At 47.1% G+C, this 18,572-nt stretch overlaps 1 protein-coding gene across 3 annotated transcripts; it reads right to left on the bottom strand.

Moving 5' to 3' along the window:
* Positions 1-870: 870 nt before the first annotated feature.
* lrrn3a (leucine rich repeat neuronal 3a) lies at positions 871-17,128 on the bottom strand. 3 transcript variants are annotated; one of them, XM_023810330.2, is made up of 3 exons: positions 16,810-17,128; positions 15,622-15,755; positions 871-3,770 (listed from the first exon to the last, which is right to left on the bottom strand). In XM_023810330.2, the coding sequence occupies exon 3, from the start codon at positions 3,514-3,516 to the stop codon at positions 1,312-1,314; it is 2,205 nt and encodes a 734-aa protein (XP_023666098.2). In that variant the 5' UTR covers positions 3,517-3,770; positions 15,622-15,755; positions 16,810-17,128; the 3' UTR covers positions 871-1,311. The 3 variants fall into 3 exon arrangements, with proteins under 3 accessions (XP_023666098.2, XP_023666097.2, XP_072566175.1); XM_023810329.2 differs by lacking the exon at positions 15,622-15,755; XM_072710074.1 differs by lacking the exons at positions 15,622-15,755; positions 16,810-17,128 and adding an exon at positions 6,289-6,425.
* Between the last annotated feature and the right edge of the window lie 1,444 nt (positions 17,129-18,572).

The following is an 18,572-nucleotide window of genomic DNA, read 5'->3' as shown; positions in this document are numbered from 1 at the left end:
TGTCTTCAGCTTACCTGAGCTGCTTTGTCCTTGGCCTGAGCAGACTCCAGTTCCTAAACAGAGAGACACCACTCACAATGGCCTGTGAACCCTAAAATCAGGAAGGGAACTCATTACCACCCTTCTCATGTTTATGGCGCAGCTAATAGCTAACTTTATGTTCTTTATGGGATTCTGTCACCATCCACCACCGCAGTGATACACCGGAGAGGCTGACCTCCTTATTTGTGGGTAGAATTTTATTCACAAGCAATACAATAGTTGAAATTTCAAGCTGTCTTCCAGCATTTTTATAACCCAAGATAGTTGTCTTGCTGTTGGAACATTAAACGTGAGCTCATAATTGTTGTTCAGGGGGCTTTGCTCGTGTTCCCTTGTTCACAGTCTCTAGAAATCTTAGGTCCGTGTTCCACTTTAGTTACAGCCGCTCACTGACATTTGAAAAACCGGCCTCATCCGGTACTTTCAGAGACACTGAATTCATTAATAGTGACAAGGAATCAACATACGTTTCTTTACTGTTAAACGTACCCCACCCCACCCCCCTACCCCATACCTCAAGGGAGACCCCATATCCATTTGCGGCTGTCCATGGGATATGCCCGTCATTTTCACCCAGTGACGGCATGACATTTAATTTAGCGCCCGGACCCCAGATAATACAAACACGCTGCTTCATCAGCAACGTGCAATTAGGACCATGTATTCAGCTGGTTCTCCGGGCCGGCGTAATAAATCGTTTACCAACATAAAAAAGACAAAGCCCCCTTTTTAATAAAAAATGTATATTTCATAAAAGTCTTACATCATAGTCACCATTATGATCTATTCTACTAGGTTTTCTCCATTATAAACATCACGTGTGGCATGTCTAATTTTGCCTATTTATTTAATACAGCACACAAGGTATTGCTTGGGACCACGAGGATATTTCCACTATTCTTTACATATATAACAGCCAATAAGGGACAACACTTTCACCTGCCCTTGGTTCTGTTTGTTCATTGGATAACAGCCAATACCCAGCAACTCGAGCCACGTGCTGAGCGATAATCCCTGTGATGCTTGTTAATATAGTCACTGTAGACCACTTCTCCATTAACGTTGGCTTATGGAACGTCTGCCTCTTGCCATTAGAGACCCCCCTCCAAAACACAATCTTGCAGTGTTCCAGAACATCAGTGTCGGGGCAAGAAATGCATATTTAGGGACTTGCGTGCTTTGTGCTTTCCCCATTTGCTTTTGTCCAATCTCAAGTCTTTTTTTTTTTTGCAAGAAATCCACACACTTATAACTGAAAGGTATGTTTCTTTATATGGAGTTGTTGGACACCTCTAAAACTGTGGCCTTCACTTGGACCACGCTGGCTGGCCCCTTAGTAGAGTCCCAAAATCTCCTCTGTAGGAAGGGCGATTCAGCCAGGGGATTCAGCAAGGTCTTAGACTCCGATTTCCTCAACTCTCCAGACATGAGACGGTTCTTCATCATCACGCAGATGAGCAAACAGGCAACGGATACCATGGCCAAAAGAACAGCAGGGGACATGATGGCAGCAGCATCCTGCCACTCCGAGTTCATCGCCGCAGGCTCTATTCCCTTTGTGGTGACGTCGACACATTTTCCGTGTCTCCTGTAGCGGATGCTGGGAATGTCCACGCACACCTTATACTGTGTGGAGGGCTCTAGGTGTGTTAGATTGTATGCCTTCACATTGGATGGGACCCTCACTGTGAAGACCAGGGTGGGTCTGCTTTGCGTTGCAGTCGTGGACCACTTAACGTTTGCAGCCAGGCTGCCGAGAGATGCCTTCCAAGATACTAGGACGGAGTTTGGCATCACAGATTCAACCTTTAAGATCAAGGACCCATTTTTTGGCTGTGGAAAGTAACCATCGACCTCCACAGAGACTGATTTGAGGTCCGCACCAACAAAGTTATGCGCAACACATGTGTATAATCCGGCTTCACGTTCCGTGATGTCATAGATGTCAAACGTGCCCTCCGGATGCACGTAGTACTTCTTGGAGAAGGTGCTGGGTAGGACCCGATTTCCTGAGGGTGTGACCCAGTAGATGGCAGGCTCAGGCTCAGCAAATGCCCGGCAGTGAAGAGACAGTGAACTCCCCTTGCGTGCTTGGACTATCCCTGGGAGGCTCCCGGGAGAGATGAGTGGCAGGCATACCTCCGTCATCTCACGGATGTGCACCTGCCGAACTTGCCGACCCTCCAGCTCGGGCGGCTCCACACAGAACAAGGATTCTGGCTCCATGAAACGAATGGCCGTCCTGTTTGCGTTCATCCAGCGGACAACGCAGTCACAGCGGATGGGGTTGCTGTGCAGACTCACCTCCCGGAGGTTGGGTAGAGACTCCACAGTGACACGATGCAAGGCACTCAGGGCGTTGCTGTTCACCATGAGTGTCTCCAGCTGGGGTAGCCTGTGAAAAGCATTTGGATGGATGTAGGACAGCTTGGGGTTGTTTGTTGCCTCAATTTTGGTCAGTTCTGGCAAATTGCTAAGGGCAAAGCTGTCGATGGACACAAGCTCAGGCATGCTGTTAATGCCCAGCTCCTTGAGGTGCAGCATGTCCACGAAGTCCCCTCTCTGTATCCTCTGAATGGGATTTTTGTTGAGGTCCAGAAACTTGAGACTCTGAACCTTCTTCAGGGCAGTGCGCGGAACTCTGGCAAAAGTGTTGTCATAAAACGAGATGCTCTCAAGCTGCTCAAGGCCGACCAGCGCATTGTCAGGTATGTCTGATAGGTTCATTCTGGCCAGGACCAGGCTTCGGAGGTTAGCGAGCGGCCTAAAGTTCATGTCCTCGATCTTGGCAACCGGGTTTTCTCCAATCATGAGGATTTCCAGTCGTGGTGTGGCTTCAAACCATTCACTGCTGATAGCCTCCAGCCGATTAGAGTTTAGGTGGAGTCGCAACAGGTTTTTCAGCCCCAGAAATGCCCCAGGCACAATAATGGAAATCTTGTTGTGGTTGATGTAGAGCTCTTGGAGGTCAGTTAGCTCAGAGAAGCAGCTGTCCGGAAGAACATGAATCCAGTTCTCCTCCATGTGCAGTGACAAAAGCTGGTGAAGTTGGCCCAAGTTTACATCCCCAATGGCGGACAGATTGTTCTGAGACACATCTATCTCTGTGAGGTTAGCCAGGTATTCCAGGGACCTTTCGATTTTAGCAATGTTGTTAGTCTGTAGCAGTAATACCTGTGTGTCCGCTGGTAATTTTTCTGGTAGGACAGAGAGTCCTAAATCATTACAGTCAACAGTAGGGGCTTCCATATAAACAGAGTTTGGGGAGAACCATGGTCTGATTTCACAAACACATGACTGGGGACAGCTGGCTTCTTCCTCTGTTGCAGGAAGTACAGTAGTCATAGCGACTCCCATAATGAGACAGAACACAAATGCCACGTCCTTCATTTTGGCCCCGTTTTTCCTTAGCTTGTAACTGGTGCTTAGAGAATCAACGGTTGTTACCGTTAACTTCAGGAAGAGGGGAGCCATTTTTTACCGAGGCGATGCCACAGACATTTCCCCCTGATCAGTGTCCCAGTCAGCGGTGCCGTTTTCCTCGGCTGAGCGGAGAAACCTTTCAGCGGTCTCACATGAGGTTGTCATGCACGGTGGATTCATGAAGGTCGTCTCGTCCTTCAAGGAGCAGAGGCAGCGAGCCCATGGATGAGCCAAGTGCAAGAGCTTCTCTGAACTGGATTAATTGCTGAGGCTTCTGTCATTAGTATCTTCTATCACTTGTCCATCTGATTTGAGAGGAAAAAAAAACAAAGAAAACAAAGATATGAATGCATTTCATTGCAGAATGGAAGGATTACTGACAGTCACACTTTGAACGTTTGAACTTTTCAGTTTACTTCAAAGTACATGAATGCAAAAGCTAGCAGCAGTCAAGACTGCCTCATATAGAATAATTTTACATGAACCTGGATTTATCAAAAGGAGATTTTTAAAATATGTAACAAAGATTTATTGTTATACTCAGCATGAGCTAGTGATCTTTGAATGACTGCTTTCTAAAGGGAAAATTCTGGAACAGTGCCTCTTCCCAGTCCCTAAACCCAAAGCCGCTCGCACCTTCTGCAAATTTTACAGCTCTCGGTAAGATGCTAGCAGCCTCAGCCCTGAGGAACCGGGCCAAATTGATTCAGTTGGCAGCACAGGACAGTCGAGTGATCAGGCAGAGGGTTCCGGCTGAACTCCCCCGCCCCCCCCATGGACCAGGGATGTGAACCAGTGCCCTGGAACAAGATGTCCCAGTCTCGTGTGCAGTGGTTTAGATCCATCTGGCTCCTTTTTCCATTAGCCTTGATTGGGCAGTTGTCAAATCAATCATCTGGATGTCATATGTCTATTTACCAGATATGAAAAGAAGTGGAAAAAAGGCCTTGACATTTTTTTTCTCCCCACTTAAAAAAATTAAGCCTTTGTGTCCTCCTTCCCAAAAATATATTATTTTATTAGCTATTTCTTTACATTTTAAAATGTACACAACGGATAAACAGTAAATATAGCTAATAACACCTTAGGTTTTCAAATAAAGGTGGCTCTCGACTTACATAAATCTGGTCTATATCTGAGATACATGGAGTTTACAGAAGCATTTGATGCACTTATTTATTTTATATGTGTTCTTTAGTGCATGTAACTAGTGTATTTTTGGCTTGTGTGTGCATGTTTTTTTTTGTTAGGTGTGTTGGATGATTTGGAAACATAAACCCAGCTTGGGTAATGTTTGACTTACATTTCAGTTACTTTTTTTGTAGAAACATAATTCTATATCTGTACATAAATGTGGCAATGGGAAGCATATCTGAAGGGAAAAAACTGAGCAATGTGAATTCACAGAAATCAGAGGATGGGCTCGGTCAAGGCTGGTTGATACAGGGCACAGCTTGCGTGAAGACCAGCATGCTGAGGGTTGCCCGCCAGGATCAGGGCTAGCAAAAGGTTACTTTGATGCCCAGCTGGGGTCTATTTTGATCTGGGACCCTGACTGAGGTCTTTATGATCCTCAGCCAAAATCAGCCACAGCAGTATATGAGAACTGCTTTAATCCAGGTAACGTAGTTTGGGGAGAAATTAAAATAAATTATCCAAAAAATCTCTTTATTTTAGGCTTCATAAAACAACACCAGGGTGTGCTAGGAAAAAAGCAGAATTGCTGGTGATTACCTGACCGGCTGTACAAAGGTTGTGATGGATCCCTCTGTTTATTTGGCTCCCATTCACCAGCTATCATACGACATTCTTAGTTTTGTGTTAATTAAAAATGTTTGTTTTAACATTATGATTTCTGTACAGTAGTAAGGATGGTACACATTACTATGGTGTATGGAACAGTCTGTCTGGTGGTACAAAACCACTTTAAAAGGGTTATGGGATTATCATTCATAGAAAATAGTCTAAAATTTGATGATCCTTCAAAGGCCCAATCCCAGGAAAATCATAGTATAGTCTGATATTTCTATTAAAGGTACACTAATGTTGGCGGGCAAAGGTGGACACACAACCAACAAATACAATTTTGGGGTCTTTTCTGATAGAATCCACAAAGGGATTTTTACATTTTATTTACATAAAAGAAAATTAACACAAAATATCCATAGCCAGTGCTCTCTGTTATACCCAAAATTGTGGAGGTATAAGGCTAACCGAAACATAAATTTTCCATCCAAATAAAATCAAATGTATGACCGTACAGACTACAGGTCAAACACACATACCCGGTCCAGTATTCACATTAACTGGAAATGGTAACCAAAACCCATAAAACCAACAAAAACAGTGGTGGTGATACTGAAAAAATAGAAAACCAAAAAAACACATTACATCACCACCGTACACTTATGCATACATCCATACAATTTGTATACATTCTCAATTACCCATTTAAAACTTTTCCTCCACTTACCCACAAATCACATCTGTTACAGCTCTGGCACGAGTCCTCTGCACCAGGCCTCTACTCATGGCTAAAAGGACCATCATGGCATACACTTATTTATGAAATATGATTTCCTTGGTACATTTTACCGGCCGTAACATTTCACGCATTTCACAACCTAAGCAAATACTGCATCTACCTAGGTAAAAATGTATTCCTAACGCACAGATTTCCACACGTGTTATCCACATGTCCCTTCAGTATTTCTAACTCGCCACCATTTCAGTCAAACTAGCTCATATAATGAAATCTTCCTGGATGAGACTTTATTTAGATGACTATTTCCCTGTTTTTATTAAAAAAGTATATAAACTCACCCGAGGATTAAATCCGATTCCTGTAGACACCTGCCTCAGGTCGCCCGCAGTCTCACCGTTAGCCTCAATATGCCCAGAATGCAGTACGGTTTGCAACTACCGATCACCAAACAGTATCGCGGTAGTTCGCGGGCTCTTAAAGGAGACACCACCCGTTAATGCTACCACTTAACCATGCAGCATTACTATGACCCGGTTACACTAACTTAGTCGATTAGGCAACCCATCCCTTTAAGATCTTCGTTTTATTGATTTTTTATTGTTCCATAATTTTCCCCAGTGATACAAAATTCAGTACCCAACAAGAAAAAACACTGGTTGCCCCTCCAAAGGGTTTGAAGTAAACAAACAGATGAACAAACAACTGAACACACAAGCATCCCATTGGTTGCGCTACAGTAACCATGTGGCAGTTGTTGCGGCCAAAAGGATTCCTGTATTATTGATGAAGGACAAGGAGTAGAGCGCCATATTGCTATACAATCATTCCACGAGTGCTGCTATACCGCAGGTGCAATCATACCATGACCACCGCCATACCACGAGCACCGCGCCTCCAGGGAATCGCTTCAGTCGGCAGTCTCCATTGACGCTCTGATTAATGTCTTGACTTTGAGTGCCAAAATGCTCCCTTGCTCTTGGGGGATAACACCGACAAACCCATTAGATGGAATCTTCTAGCATTACGGGTGTGGCAAGCGAGCTAAATTCGGAGGAGAAGCATCATTTCCTGTCCTTGGTCTCCTGCTGTACGTGTCATGTTCCTCTGGGTACTCGGGTCTCCACAGTCCACCCAAAGTGCCGTGGTTTAGGTGGATTAGAGAACCTAAACAGCCCAGAGTGTGTGACTGTGTGTGAGCTTGTCCTGAACCCCAATGGTGTCCTTTCCATTCGTTCCTTTATACCCTGTGCCCCCTGGGATAGGCTGCAGAATCTGTAGTGGATAAAACCATTATGGAGGATGGATGGACTAAAATATCTGTTTAAAATTGCAGACCTCTGTGCTGTTCATCAGATCATTTTTGTAAACCTTTGCTCCCTTAATGTGCCTGCAGTTAGGGGCTAATTTAGCCCTAAAGATTAGCAGTTAAATGAAGAAATATTTACCAGCATAGCTTCTCTTAACAAACAATTCTAGCGTAGCTTCTTTTAGCAAATGGTACTAGCATAGTTTCCCGTAGCAGATCGTGCTAGCCTAGCTTCCCTTAGCAGATGGTACTTGTGAAGCTTCCCTTAGCAAACATGTGGCCTAGTGACGTGTCAGTAGTACATGTTCGTACATCACCACATATCTGGGTTGGGGGTGGGGGGGGGGATGTGACCCCTGTTCCTTAGAGATAAACAGTTTCTCTTGGCCGGAACTCTGGCTGAGATGAGGGCCGGAGCAGAGGATAGCGGCATGCCGCGAGCTCCTTCTCTCCCCCCCGCTCGGCTCTCTGCCTCACAGCGCAAAGCCAGAGCGCTTGCTCCTCGGACGAGGACGCCGGGGCACTCGGCCGTGGGGGAAGCCAAGCTGGCTGTCACGGTGGGTGGAGGAGCTTATGGCAGCGCCGGGCCGCGCCTGCCTACAACAAGCGGGGGTGCCTGTCTGCACTAATTCAAAACAGGATATGCCACTCACGGGTGCTTTGTTTGCGTGCCATTGTGGGCAGGTGAAGATGAAGTCAGATGAACAAGGAGAGGATGGCTGTTAGGGCTGAAGGACTCTGTGTGTGTGTGTGGTGGTGGTGGGGGGGGGGGGTTATGTATATATTACATTGTGGGGACATTTGGTCCCCGCAATGTGATAAAAACCTGTTATTTTGACATTGTGGTGACTGTTTTTTCGGTCCCCACAAGGGGAAATTCAATTTTATAAAAATCTGTGACTGCAATCAAACACCTAAAATACAAGACTTTCGGGGCTGCATAGGGGTTAGGGTCTTGTGTGTGTTGCTGGATATTTCTCCCTGTGTTTACATGGATTTCACCCCAGTGCTCCAGTTTCCTCTAGTGGCCATTATAGTAAATGATGTCGCTAGATTACCCTTAGCCATGTGAGTGTGATTGCATGCATGTCCTGGGATGGACTGGCATCCTGCCCGGCTGCCCCCTGCCGTGTGTCCTGTGCTTCCTGGGACAGCCTCCCTTCTTGCCATGACCCTGGGCTGGATTCGCAGTTATGGGAGATGGATGGATGGATTAAAGGCAGCATGCTGTCGCTTCAGGGAACATCTCAGGCTTCCAGAATGAACATCTTACATCTTTGGCTCGGTCTTGGTCTCCTGGTCCCAGTCGTCTGCTTAACCTAACCCTTCTGACTTCATTAGGACGGTGCGTCATCAAGCAAATTTATATATCCAGACGTTTGTGTTTCTCCCTGGTACTGATATATGTGGGTCTTAGTTTAGCTGCTATTTTTCACAGCAAAAATCCCTGTATCTCCATTCTGAACAAGGTGGTCAAAACAAATATGCTGTAAGTTCTGTTCTCAAGCATCCTTGCTCCTCTTTTTATCGTGAACCCCAAAAAAACCCACCTGAACCTTCCGGAAACATTAGTATATCCATACTTATAGTATACATAAAGTATATAACATATGTTGCATGACATTGGGTAACCATTATTATGGCTTCACATGAGTCTCTTTTTAATTGGTGTCCAGCCAACCTGAAAACTTCTTTTTCGCTAAATCTCCGTTTTAAGCGCTTTGGGACAGCTGTGTCAGGAAGGGCACTGGGTAAAGATTAATCAAATCACTCGAGGTCAATTCACGTGAAGGGGCTCCAACTGGGAGCGGCTGTGCATGTCTGCAGGGGGCACTGTGGTCTACGGAGGCAGCTGCTGCCGGTTCTGGAGGAGCATCACCGTTTTTTTTGTCCACACAGATGTGGGGCCTGATACATTTGTGGCGATGGCAACGCCATTACTGCTGCTGCCGATGTCGGCGTGACAACAACAGGAAGGACACAGCGCGAGATGCGACACTGCACCACTTTGCACTGCACTGCACTTGCTCGAAGGTCACTGGCAAATGCAGCTTTTTTGTTTGTTTTCAGGTTCTGTTGGAATGTGGAAAGACCACATTTTTATGTTGTGATCCACCAGCTGTTTAAAAATACAAAAAAAAAAACACATGTCATTTATAGCCCCGCCCACTCAATAAAATGCAGTGAACTCTCCGTAACCCACCTCACACAACACTCTTCACTTCCACATCTATTATGGTAATGTGTGCATATCCGCTAATTATCACGTCATCCATTTTTCTGGTAGGGGTGTAGCTGACACTGTTTTTGCATCCGATCCCGAAGCTTGTAGCGCATATTTGTAAAATGTACTTGTTTTTGACACAAATGAGCTAGGGGAGGGGGCATGTAAAAACCTCGACACTCATCACTGATGCAATAAATGTTGATTTTCTGTAACGTGAAAAAAACAAGGGAAGCAAAAATATAATTAAAAAGTGATATATTCTTTTTTAGCTTTAGTGATGCAGGGATTCCATTGCTTATATGTCATCATCGCTTTGCAAGCAGAGAAATGCTGATTACACAATGAATTGCCTTTTCGTTTTCCTGGAATGGATCATAGACACTGTCTTTCATCTTCAAGCCGAGCTTCTGGTGAAGGTTTGTAGATCCTTCAATTTTACAGAGGTTATGGATCTGGGATATGATGAGTTTTGTGGCACATTCATTCCGATGACAACATAGCGTGTTCTGCCTGAACTTTTACTTGAGACGCATCCCGTCAACTCTTTTGTAACCTAAGAATGCAGTGAACTTTAAGGCACCTTGAAAGCTCTGAAATGGAGACAAGTGGCCCTAGTTGGGAAAACAGTAAAATCCAAAAAGAATTGCCTGTATTTATGACATGGGGGAAAAAAAGCTGCAGACAGCTCATCTGAGCCGCTAAGAATTTAAACCCTTTCAGAGGGAATCTGGTTCTAAAGACTGAGTTCTCCTGGCTTCAGACTGCCCCATTAAAGTGGTTCAAAGTGCATTTTTGTGCATTTTCCTACAAAGTCAGGAGAGGTGACCAGTGTGCAAAGGGCTCCTTATCACACTGTAACGACTGATGGCGTGACCCGCCCTCCCACTCCTGGAATACAGGGCTCTGGGAAAACGCGGCCCTAACGTGACGTCGAAAACACTAATGGAGCACCATTCAGGCTGAATGGATGTACCACTTATTGTTACTTTAGCAGTGCAGGGCAAAAACAAAGTCCTGGGTTCTTCGCTGTCCAGCAAATTATGATATGAAAAAGATGGGCCACATGTTTTACAGTCTGGTGGGGACAAGTAACTATTACAGAACCAAACTTTCACCCAATAACTTCTCAGCATCATTTCTGAGCACATGTTCACCTCTCCCGTCTTAGTGGATCGGCAGAACACACGTCTTGCCCAACTTGCTCCATATTCCAGACAACTCATATTAATTGTTTCAGCCTGATCAGAAATTGCGAATCAGACTGGAATATGTCGAAATCAATTCTGCTGTTTTATGAGCCTGCAAAATTAGTTAAATCTCCATTAAATGCCAAGCGCCCCAAGAGGCAAACATGTCATAATAATTATGTGTATGTGCCCAGTAGCTTGTGTGTCCATTCAAGAGAAAAACGTCTAAATTATGATTCTGTCGTTCACGCGGCGAGGGCACATTTGATCACCAGTCAACCAAGCAGATAGTCTGGTAGATGTGAACAATTGCAAATCATCTGCTTCAAATGACTGTCTGTAATTGTAGGAATTCTAGAACTCTTGCAAAAGACAATTGAGTAAATTCATCCATCCATCTTCAAACTCATTGTGCGCTGAAGGGTCATTGGGTTAGACTGGAGCCTATCCTGGGAATATAGGACACCAATTGATCTTATGGTAACTACACATAACCCACGCAGCGGGACCATGCAAACTCCACACACTAATGTGGGCGGGATTCAAATCCCCCAGCCCCCTGAGGTGTGAGGCAACAGTGCTGCCCACTGTAACCCTGCCTAGCTAACTTTAGCTACTGAGCAACTTTACCTAAGTTTTAAAAAAAAAAAGACGAGTTGCAAATGTGAAAAACAGCTTATAGAAGAGGTGATATCTTACGTAAGCCTTGAGTGTTTCTGCAGAGACACGTAGGTAACACTAGAAGAGCAAATGAGACCCACAGATGAATGACCTGCATCACACCCTCATCACGGCACCACTATGGCAGAAGCGTGGTATTCGACAGCGATGGAATAGTCACTGATGCAACTGGGCTCTGCCTATGGTGCATCACAAGTGGGAGCGTCGTGTACCTGTAAAATTAGCATGTGTTGCTGCTTAGCACATGGGTCCTTGCAGTTCGGGGTAAATCAATCAAGAGTTTGCTTCGCCTGCTTGGCGCCTTTTGCACTAATCCGCTAACAGCTTCGCCTTGGACACGGTGGATTGCTAACATGCTAATATATGATGATATATTCGTAGGCGCGGTGGCTAAGCGGTGAGCCCTGCAGCCTCACACCTCCAGGGATAGGCATGTAATCCTGCCCCAGATCTCTGTGTGCAAACTGCTCTCCCCGTATTTGCTCAGGTTTCCCAAATGCCATGTAGGTGAACCGGTATCTCTGAATTGGCCACAGGGTGGGATGTGCGATGGGCGGGCATCCTGGCAAGGACGTCCCCTGTTTCCTGCCCTGTTTCCTGGGATGGGTTCCAGGTCTCCTGTGACCCACTGCTGGATAAGCACTTATGGGAGATGCATGGATGGATGGATTAAAAGCCGTATTAAGAGGCTATGGTAGACAAACAGGTAGATTATAACCTATGGAGTTTACAGTTTACAGAGGGCAAAATGTAATATTATTCTCGTTCGTTAGGATTTCATGCAGCGTGTATGTCAAGCAGATTGAATCTGAGGAGGCAGTCTGATAGCAGTCTGGGGAGGCAATGGATAGCACCCCATGCCCCTCCTCCCTCGAGGGATTCATCTTAACCATCTGCAGCTGAGGTGGCTATGAGCTGGAGGTGATGAGGAGCTGAGATCACCTAATGGCACCTTGGTGACCCCAATGTGCCATTAGGTATTTAATTTTTTTCCATGCCCCCATGAAGCAATAGTGGTTTGACTGGTTTTCCCTGCTTGCGTGGGAATCGTCCTTCCGGATTCATTTCAGGAAGGTCACTTAGCCAGCATGCTAAACGGACTCAACGTACGGATGCAAACAAGGACTGTGCTCGTCTTAGATCTACGTCCCGAGGAATGGTCTGAAGATGGAAAATGACAGATCTTAATCACGGCAATAAGAATGGCTGAGTGAAGAGGAATGAAGTGTGATCTAGGCACAGCAAGGCAGTGCGCTATCCTTCCTGCTAGGACACGCAGCAGGGCAGATGGCAGAGCGGTGATTATGCTCTCGGACTCCCCAGAGGGGGCTCTCTGCTTTTGTACCCTTGGGCAAAATAAATTATGCTAAGTCTCTTTAGCAAAACGCTAAAGAGATTTGTACAAGCATGCGATACCATACATACAGACTGCAAGTATCTTGGGATAAAATCATCCACTCGGAAGCTGAACGGTCGCTGTCATTCAATAAAAGTGTCGTGGTAGACGGACTGTCAACAACGTGCGATTTTTACGACACACGGTGTGCCGCTGCCCCAACCGCTGTTCCCGCTACAATCGGAATCCTCCGTCAGAATAACCTGAGAGGGTGTTTTTTTTCCCATATGGGAAGAGAATTCGGACCTGAAAATGAAACGTAATCAAATTTCCCCATAAAACTACAAGCGTGAGTATATTATTGGAACTACATAATCGTAAATCACGCACGCATACACACATATTATTATATTAAAGGAAGAAAACTAGGTGTTAATAGTTTGGTGATTAAATCTAAAAAAGATCCACAAAAAGTTACCCTGAAGAAATTATTCACACTCACAATAAATAATCGAGAGATTGTTATTATATGTTTTTAACTTGCAAGCGCTTATTCTTTATGCAGTGTTAGTCCTTAGGTAGCAGAAACCTTGGAGAAAAAATGTAATGTTTTGATATCATGACTCCTCCAATTATGCAGGACCTTCTGCGTAAAGCCAAGCTTACCTTTTTATTTTCATTTTAATTTGCAGTGTTAGCAATGTAAGGAAAAAGCTGATTAATAAAGTGAAAAATAAATGCAAGCATTTCCGTAATAGATTAGTAGCTATCTCGGCTTTATTAATTATTCGTTATATACATTTCCTAAAAAGATTAGTAGCTATCCTGCAACTAGGATTAAAACATTTTAAGGAAACATATGTAACTGGTTAAAATCACTTTAAACATGTTTCATTTGTTTGAAATAAATAGAGCTAGATTTTTTTTTTCGTTTTATTCTGTTTTCGACTTGTGAAAACGTGACTGTCTTAGGCTCTGCGTGATGTCTCTCTGGAGTGTATTGCTGAAGGTTGACCCTAGTGTATTGAAGACTGTGTCTTCAGGCTAAATCCCTCTGTGTCCTGATCAGTAAATAGATTGTGCTCAGAATAGGCTGAAACACGGAATATCGTTACCTCACTTACACTATGTGATTGATTCCTGCCCCTGTCCTCCAGCGATAAGTCCCCGCCTACTTCTTCCTCTGCCGTTCTTTAGCTAAATGGTGGCCATGAAAGTCTGTCAAGCTGCCAACCACCGGGGCATTGGCGGAATTTCCAGGTGGGCGGTACCATAAATGAGCCCGCCCTCACAGCCCCACAGTATTGATTTACCATTTAGCTTTCCTCCTTTACACCCCCCCCCCCCCCCAAGGGGGGTGAGGCAGAGTTAAACAGCGTGGCCCCCACGGAGCGCGCATAATGAAATTTTGCGCGGGACGCTTGCTTTACACCTGCTCTGGCTTGCTGACAAACAAGCGCAGAGTCGGCAATTAATTAGGAATCGATGCTGAGCTGTCAGACCCCACAGGTTTTTGGTTTTCAGCTCCCCCTGCCCCTCCCGAAGAGAGACCAGATTAAAAAGAAATAAATTAAAAACAGCGTGCTATGGTGGAGGGGGAAGGACACAGCCCACCTGTCGCTGCACACACCACGATCGAACGTTTGCCAGGCCCTGTTTGGTGGCCTTGATGCAGAATCGTCAGCTGGTCTTTATCGGTGGCCGTTGGAAGGGCCCATCTCTATAAGCCCCTCATCTCCAGCACATAGACTGCAGATAGACTATACATCCGTACAGCGTACTGCCAAAAGGTCAGGAGGTTGCAGGCAGGTGGGGAGACAGCATCTTTATACGCCGCCGGTGGGGCGGCTCCGGTTATACATTTTCAGGCTGAACGCGGTGCTCCCCTCCCCCGTCTTCGAGCGCAAGTGTGGGAACTTCTCAGAGTCACCTGTCACCGTGCTGGAAGCGGCTGAAAGCTCTGTGTAGCAGAAAGCATCCATATCTGAGGCTGTTTTGTAGCGTGGCTGCTGTGTGTGTCAGCCCGCTTCTGTGTGTGCGGCATATATACATTTTACAGTATCGCTCCTGAGTGCGCCCTGCCTTGTAAACTCTGTCTTCCCTCGTACTTAAAGGCCCTGGATATCTATCGTAATTTATATCGTGTGCGTGGCTGGGAGTAAAGTTCCGGACACACACCCTGTGCTCCTCTTGTCAGCCCTTTTTATTTATTTAAAATGATACCGATCGGCAGCTCTCTCCGGCTGTCCGTCTGCCGCCCGCCTGCGCAGACGCCTTCAAGGCAGCTCTGTACACAAGGCTTGGGGGGGGGGGGGGGAGTTGTGCTTTTCTGATCCATTTCGCCATTTATGAACCTGAAAACGCCACAGCCGTTCGTTCTGGTGAGAGAGAGGAACGGGATAAACACGGAGCGTCAAGCCCCCGACGATGGGGAGGGGGCTTCAGGGTCCACGGCCAGTGGGATTACTGGCCGCTGCCTGGTTTGGCTGGATGGTATCCGATAAACCTTAACAGCAGTCAAGGAATAATACACACACACACTTTAGCCCTGAGAGGCTTGTGTGTCTTTTGTTGTGACCTACATAACATTGGATTTTCTATTTGGATGTCATTGGCTGTCACATGATGGTTGTGCTCCAGTTCCCTCCAATAATCTGTTGCCTTATATTTTCAAACAGGAAATCTGTGTAAAGCCACAAATGCATCAGGCATTGATGACACGGGAGGATCTAAAGGGCAGTGGTTTGCCATGATGGCCGGCGACCTGTCAAATGACGCCTCTGTTCCACAGCAGAATCAGCTAGGCTGCCCTTTCAAGCACAGCCTCTTTGTTGTCCACACTCTCTGGGGACAGCGGGCCAACTCAGTCCTACCTCTGGCTACATGATCGGCGGGAATGGTGAGTTGAGACTAGGTCGGACGGGAGCGACTCACGACAGGCAGGACGAGGACCGCGATTCCGCCGAACTGCATCCGCAGCAGCAATGGTGACCTGGGATTTTCGTTGTTGTGGGGGCGGATCAGGGTCTCGAACCTGTACCATGTGTTGGCTTGCATCCAGTCCCTTGCTGCGGGGCCCAAAGGATGAGGTCAGCGAACCCTTCACCGAAATGTATGGCATCTTTAAGAGAGTGGGTCTGTTTGGGTCCATTTCCGGCGGACGGAGAAACATCGCCTTCCGGCCCTCGTGTCCGTCGGGCTTGATAGACGCAGCAGCCCGGAGAGGAGCAGTATCAGACACGCCGCTTAACCCTTCGTGGCCCCGTGGAGGCTGACGCCTGCGGGTCCCTGAAGGCGAGCGAGCGGAGCGCGTGAGAGAGTCCGGGAGAGAGCCGCGGCGAGGTGTGAGGGGCCAGGGATCGGGAGCGAGCCCCCAAGCATCGTAGCGACCGCGCCGAACTGACAGTGTTAATTACGAAGGTGCCGCGATGGCTCCCCTGTCGTCACGCTCTGGGAGTAAACAGGCGAGATTTAACGTGCTGCGCAAAGCCCGGTGAGCCGTATGCCAAGGCGGGCTCTGCTGATTGCAACAGGATGATTCAAGTGAGCGGGGGGGGGGGGGGGCTAGTCCCGATTGCCTGGGCGGCCAATTCACCTCCAAGGATAAAGCACGTGCCCTCAGTACTCGGCCCCGTGACCCCCCCCCCCCCCCTTTAGCGGATCTTAATCCGCTCCCGGTTGTTAGCACTGGCGCTGGAACAAGCAAGTCCTCGGTTCTGTGCCGGGTATGCTGAACCCCCCCCCCCCCCCTCCCCCCAAACCCCCCCAGCCCCCAGTCCTCCGTCGTCGCAATAAAAAAAAAACCACAAGAAATAAACGCAATCTCCAGGAAGCCTGAACCCGGTCTGCGGGTGAGCGGGTTGGCATGCGTGTGCGTGTCCGCGCCATGAACCACCGGAGGATTCTGCCGCTGCCAGCTCACCGCGGACGACGGCGGACCATCCCGCCACTCTGCCCCCACGCTCTGCACCCCCCCCACCCCATCAATCCCATCCCCCCCTACACACACACATCAATCCCCTAAGAGCGATTAGAGGAACTTGCTGGAAAGCTGCGTCATTAACGCACCTCGACCAAAAACCCTCTTTGAATGCAGCGGCTGCGGCGGCAGACGGGGCTCACCGGCTCTGCAGACCCTCGCAGCACATGCAGCTGACTGTATTCCTTTAATCCCCACCGTGTGCGCTGCTATCCGTGCCCCTCCTGCTCTCCATAGCATCTGTATTCGCCGACACACGTCCCTCCTGGTGGTGCTGGTGCCGATCACAGAGCTGCTCCCGCTTCCTGTGCCGCTGATCTGTTTCTGCCTGGCCAGAGCCGTGCGCTCCACTGCAGGCGACCGCGGCGAGCTGCTTTTTATCCCCCTCCTCCTCCTCCCTTCCTTCCTCCACGGCGGTTAGTGGCGCATCGCTCACCCGATCAGCTGTCACACGGACATGGTGCTGCCCGCTCAGCGGTCATTAATAACTGAGCAACCCCCACCTCTCCCCAGAGACCAGCCAATAGCCTCGGAGCTCCTGGGAGCGGAGGGGGGTCTGCAGATGGCTCTTTTTGATTGGCCGCATCAGCTTGTTTGTCACAAGGCTCCGCCCCCGGATTCCTGAGGCATAAAGGGAAAGCAAGAACCGGGGGATGGATATCTGTGCTCTGCTAATCCTCGTGCATTTGCTGTAGAGTGCTGTGCAGAAAAAAGTTTAAATGCTCCATCTCTTATGTGGCTGAACGCTGGATGTTGTCAGGAAGTCGGAATAAAGAGATACATGACACGTAAATGGTCTGCATGTCCTCGGCAGAGGTTAACGTTTAATCCGAACGCATCTATCAACGTTTTAAATGCATCTGACGATGATGTCTAAGTGGAAGTGAAAAACACGAATTTCCCCGGCTCCATTGATCCATAATGCATTGTTTGAATGATTATTATTTCATTTTGATCCTGATCATCGGGCTCCATCGCTGCTCCGTTTGTTCAAAGCGACGTGAATAATTTATCCCTTCTATCTTCACATCTTGGCCGTTCATACAGCCGGATGTTTTTGCCCGGATAATATTCCTTGAGACTCTGCTGAGTTCCTGCGTGACCCCTGACCCCTCACCCCCACCACCTCTCTTCACCCCTGCGGCCTCACAAACGGCCTTCCAAAAATGAGCTGGCGATTCTCCGTAATGCCGTAACTGGGCCAGTAGCAGTGAGGCCCTGGTGCTTGCTGGAAGATCTGCCTTATCTGGTGAAGTCCATTTATGTGATTTTGATATCAGGTTGTGCTTTTTGCACAAAGGCTTCAGCTTTTCAGTAAAAGTAGTGGGGAGGGTAACGATTCACAGGGTCCTTTTTGTGGGATCGAGGCTCTAGTGTAATTCATTTACTGAATTTCACATTTGTAAATGGTTTAGCAGAAACACAGCATCTCTGTTTAGCTGACTTTGTCACCCATAGCAACCCATGCGGGTTGGCTTATACAGTTTGATGTCTCACACACTGCCAGGATACTAGCTGATCCAGTACAGTCAAGGTCATGGGGATACGGTCCTTGTGGTCACTGCCTGTGGACATCTCGCATCCATGTGAGGCTCCATCCTACATGGAGATAAAGCACTGGAGGAGTCAGCAGACTCTGCCTCTGCGGATTGCAGTGAGCATACGCTGTCCATCTGGAAGTGAATTGAAGGGCCAGCCTGTTTAGAAATTGACCTCAGTTTTTTAAAAATCACCTGAAATTCTGAAAAATGCAGTTTTAATTCTTCTAGAAACATCTATTTCTCTTTATGTGTCTTTTCCCCAAAATACAGTGGAAAAACAGTCATTCACTTCCCTAAAAGTCTTTAAAGTGTTCAGTATACAGTCATGTGAAAAAATTAGGACACCCCATTAAATATTTAGTTCT

Source organism: Paramormyrops kingsleyae, chromosome 3 (assembly GCF_048594095.1).
Source record: "Paramormyrops kingsleyae isolate MSU_618 chromosome 3, PKINGS_0.4, whole genome shotgun sequence".
Taxonomy (NCBI): Eukaryota; Metazoa; Chordata; class Actinopteri; order Osteoglossiformes; family Mormyridae; genus Paramormyrops; species Paramormyrops kingsleyae.
The sequence above is the reverse complement of the archived record's forward strand: the minus strand, read 5'-3'. Positions and strand labels throughout refer to the sequence as shown.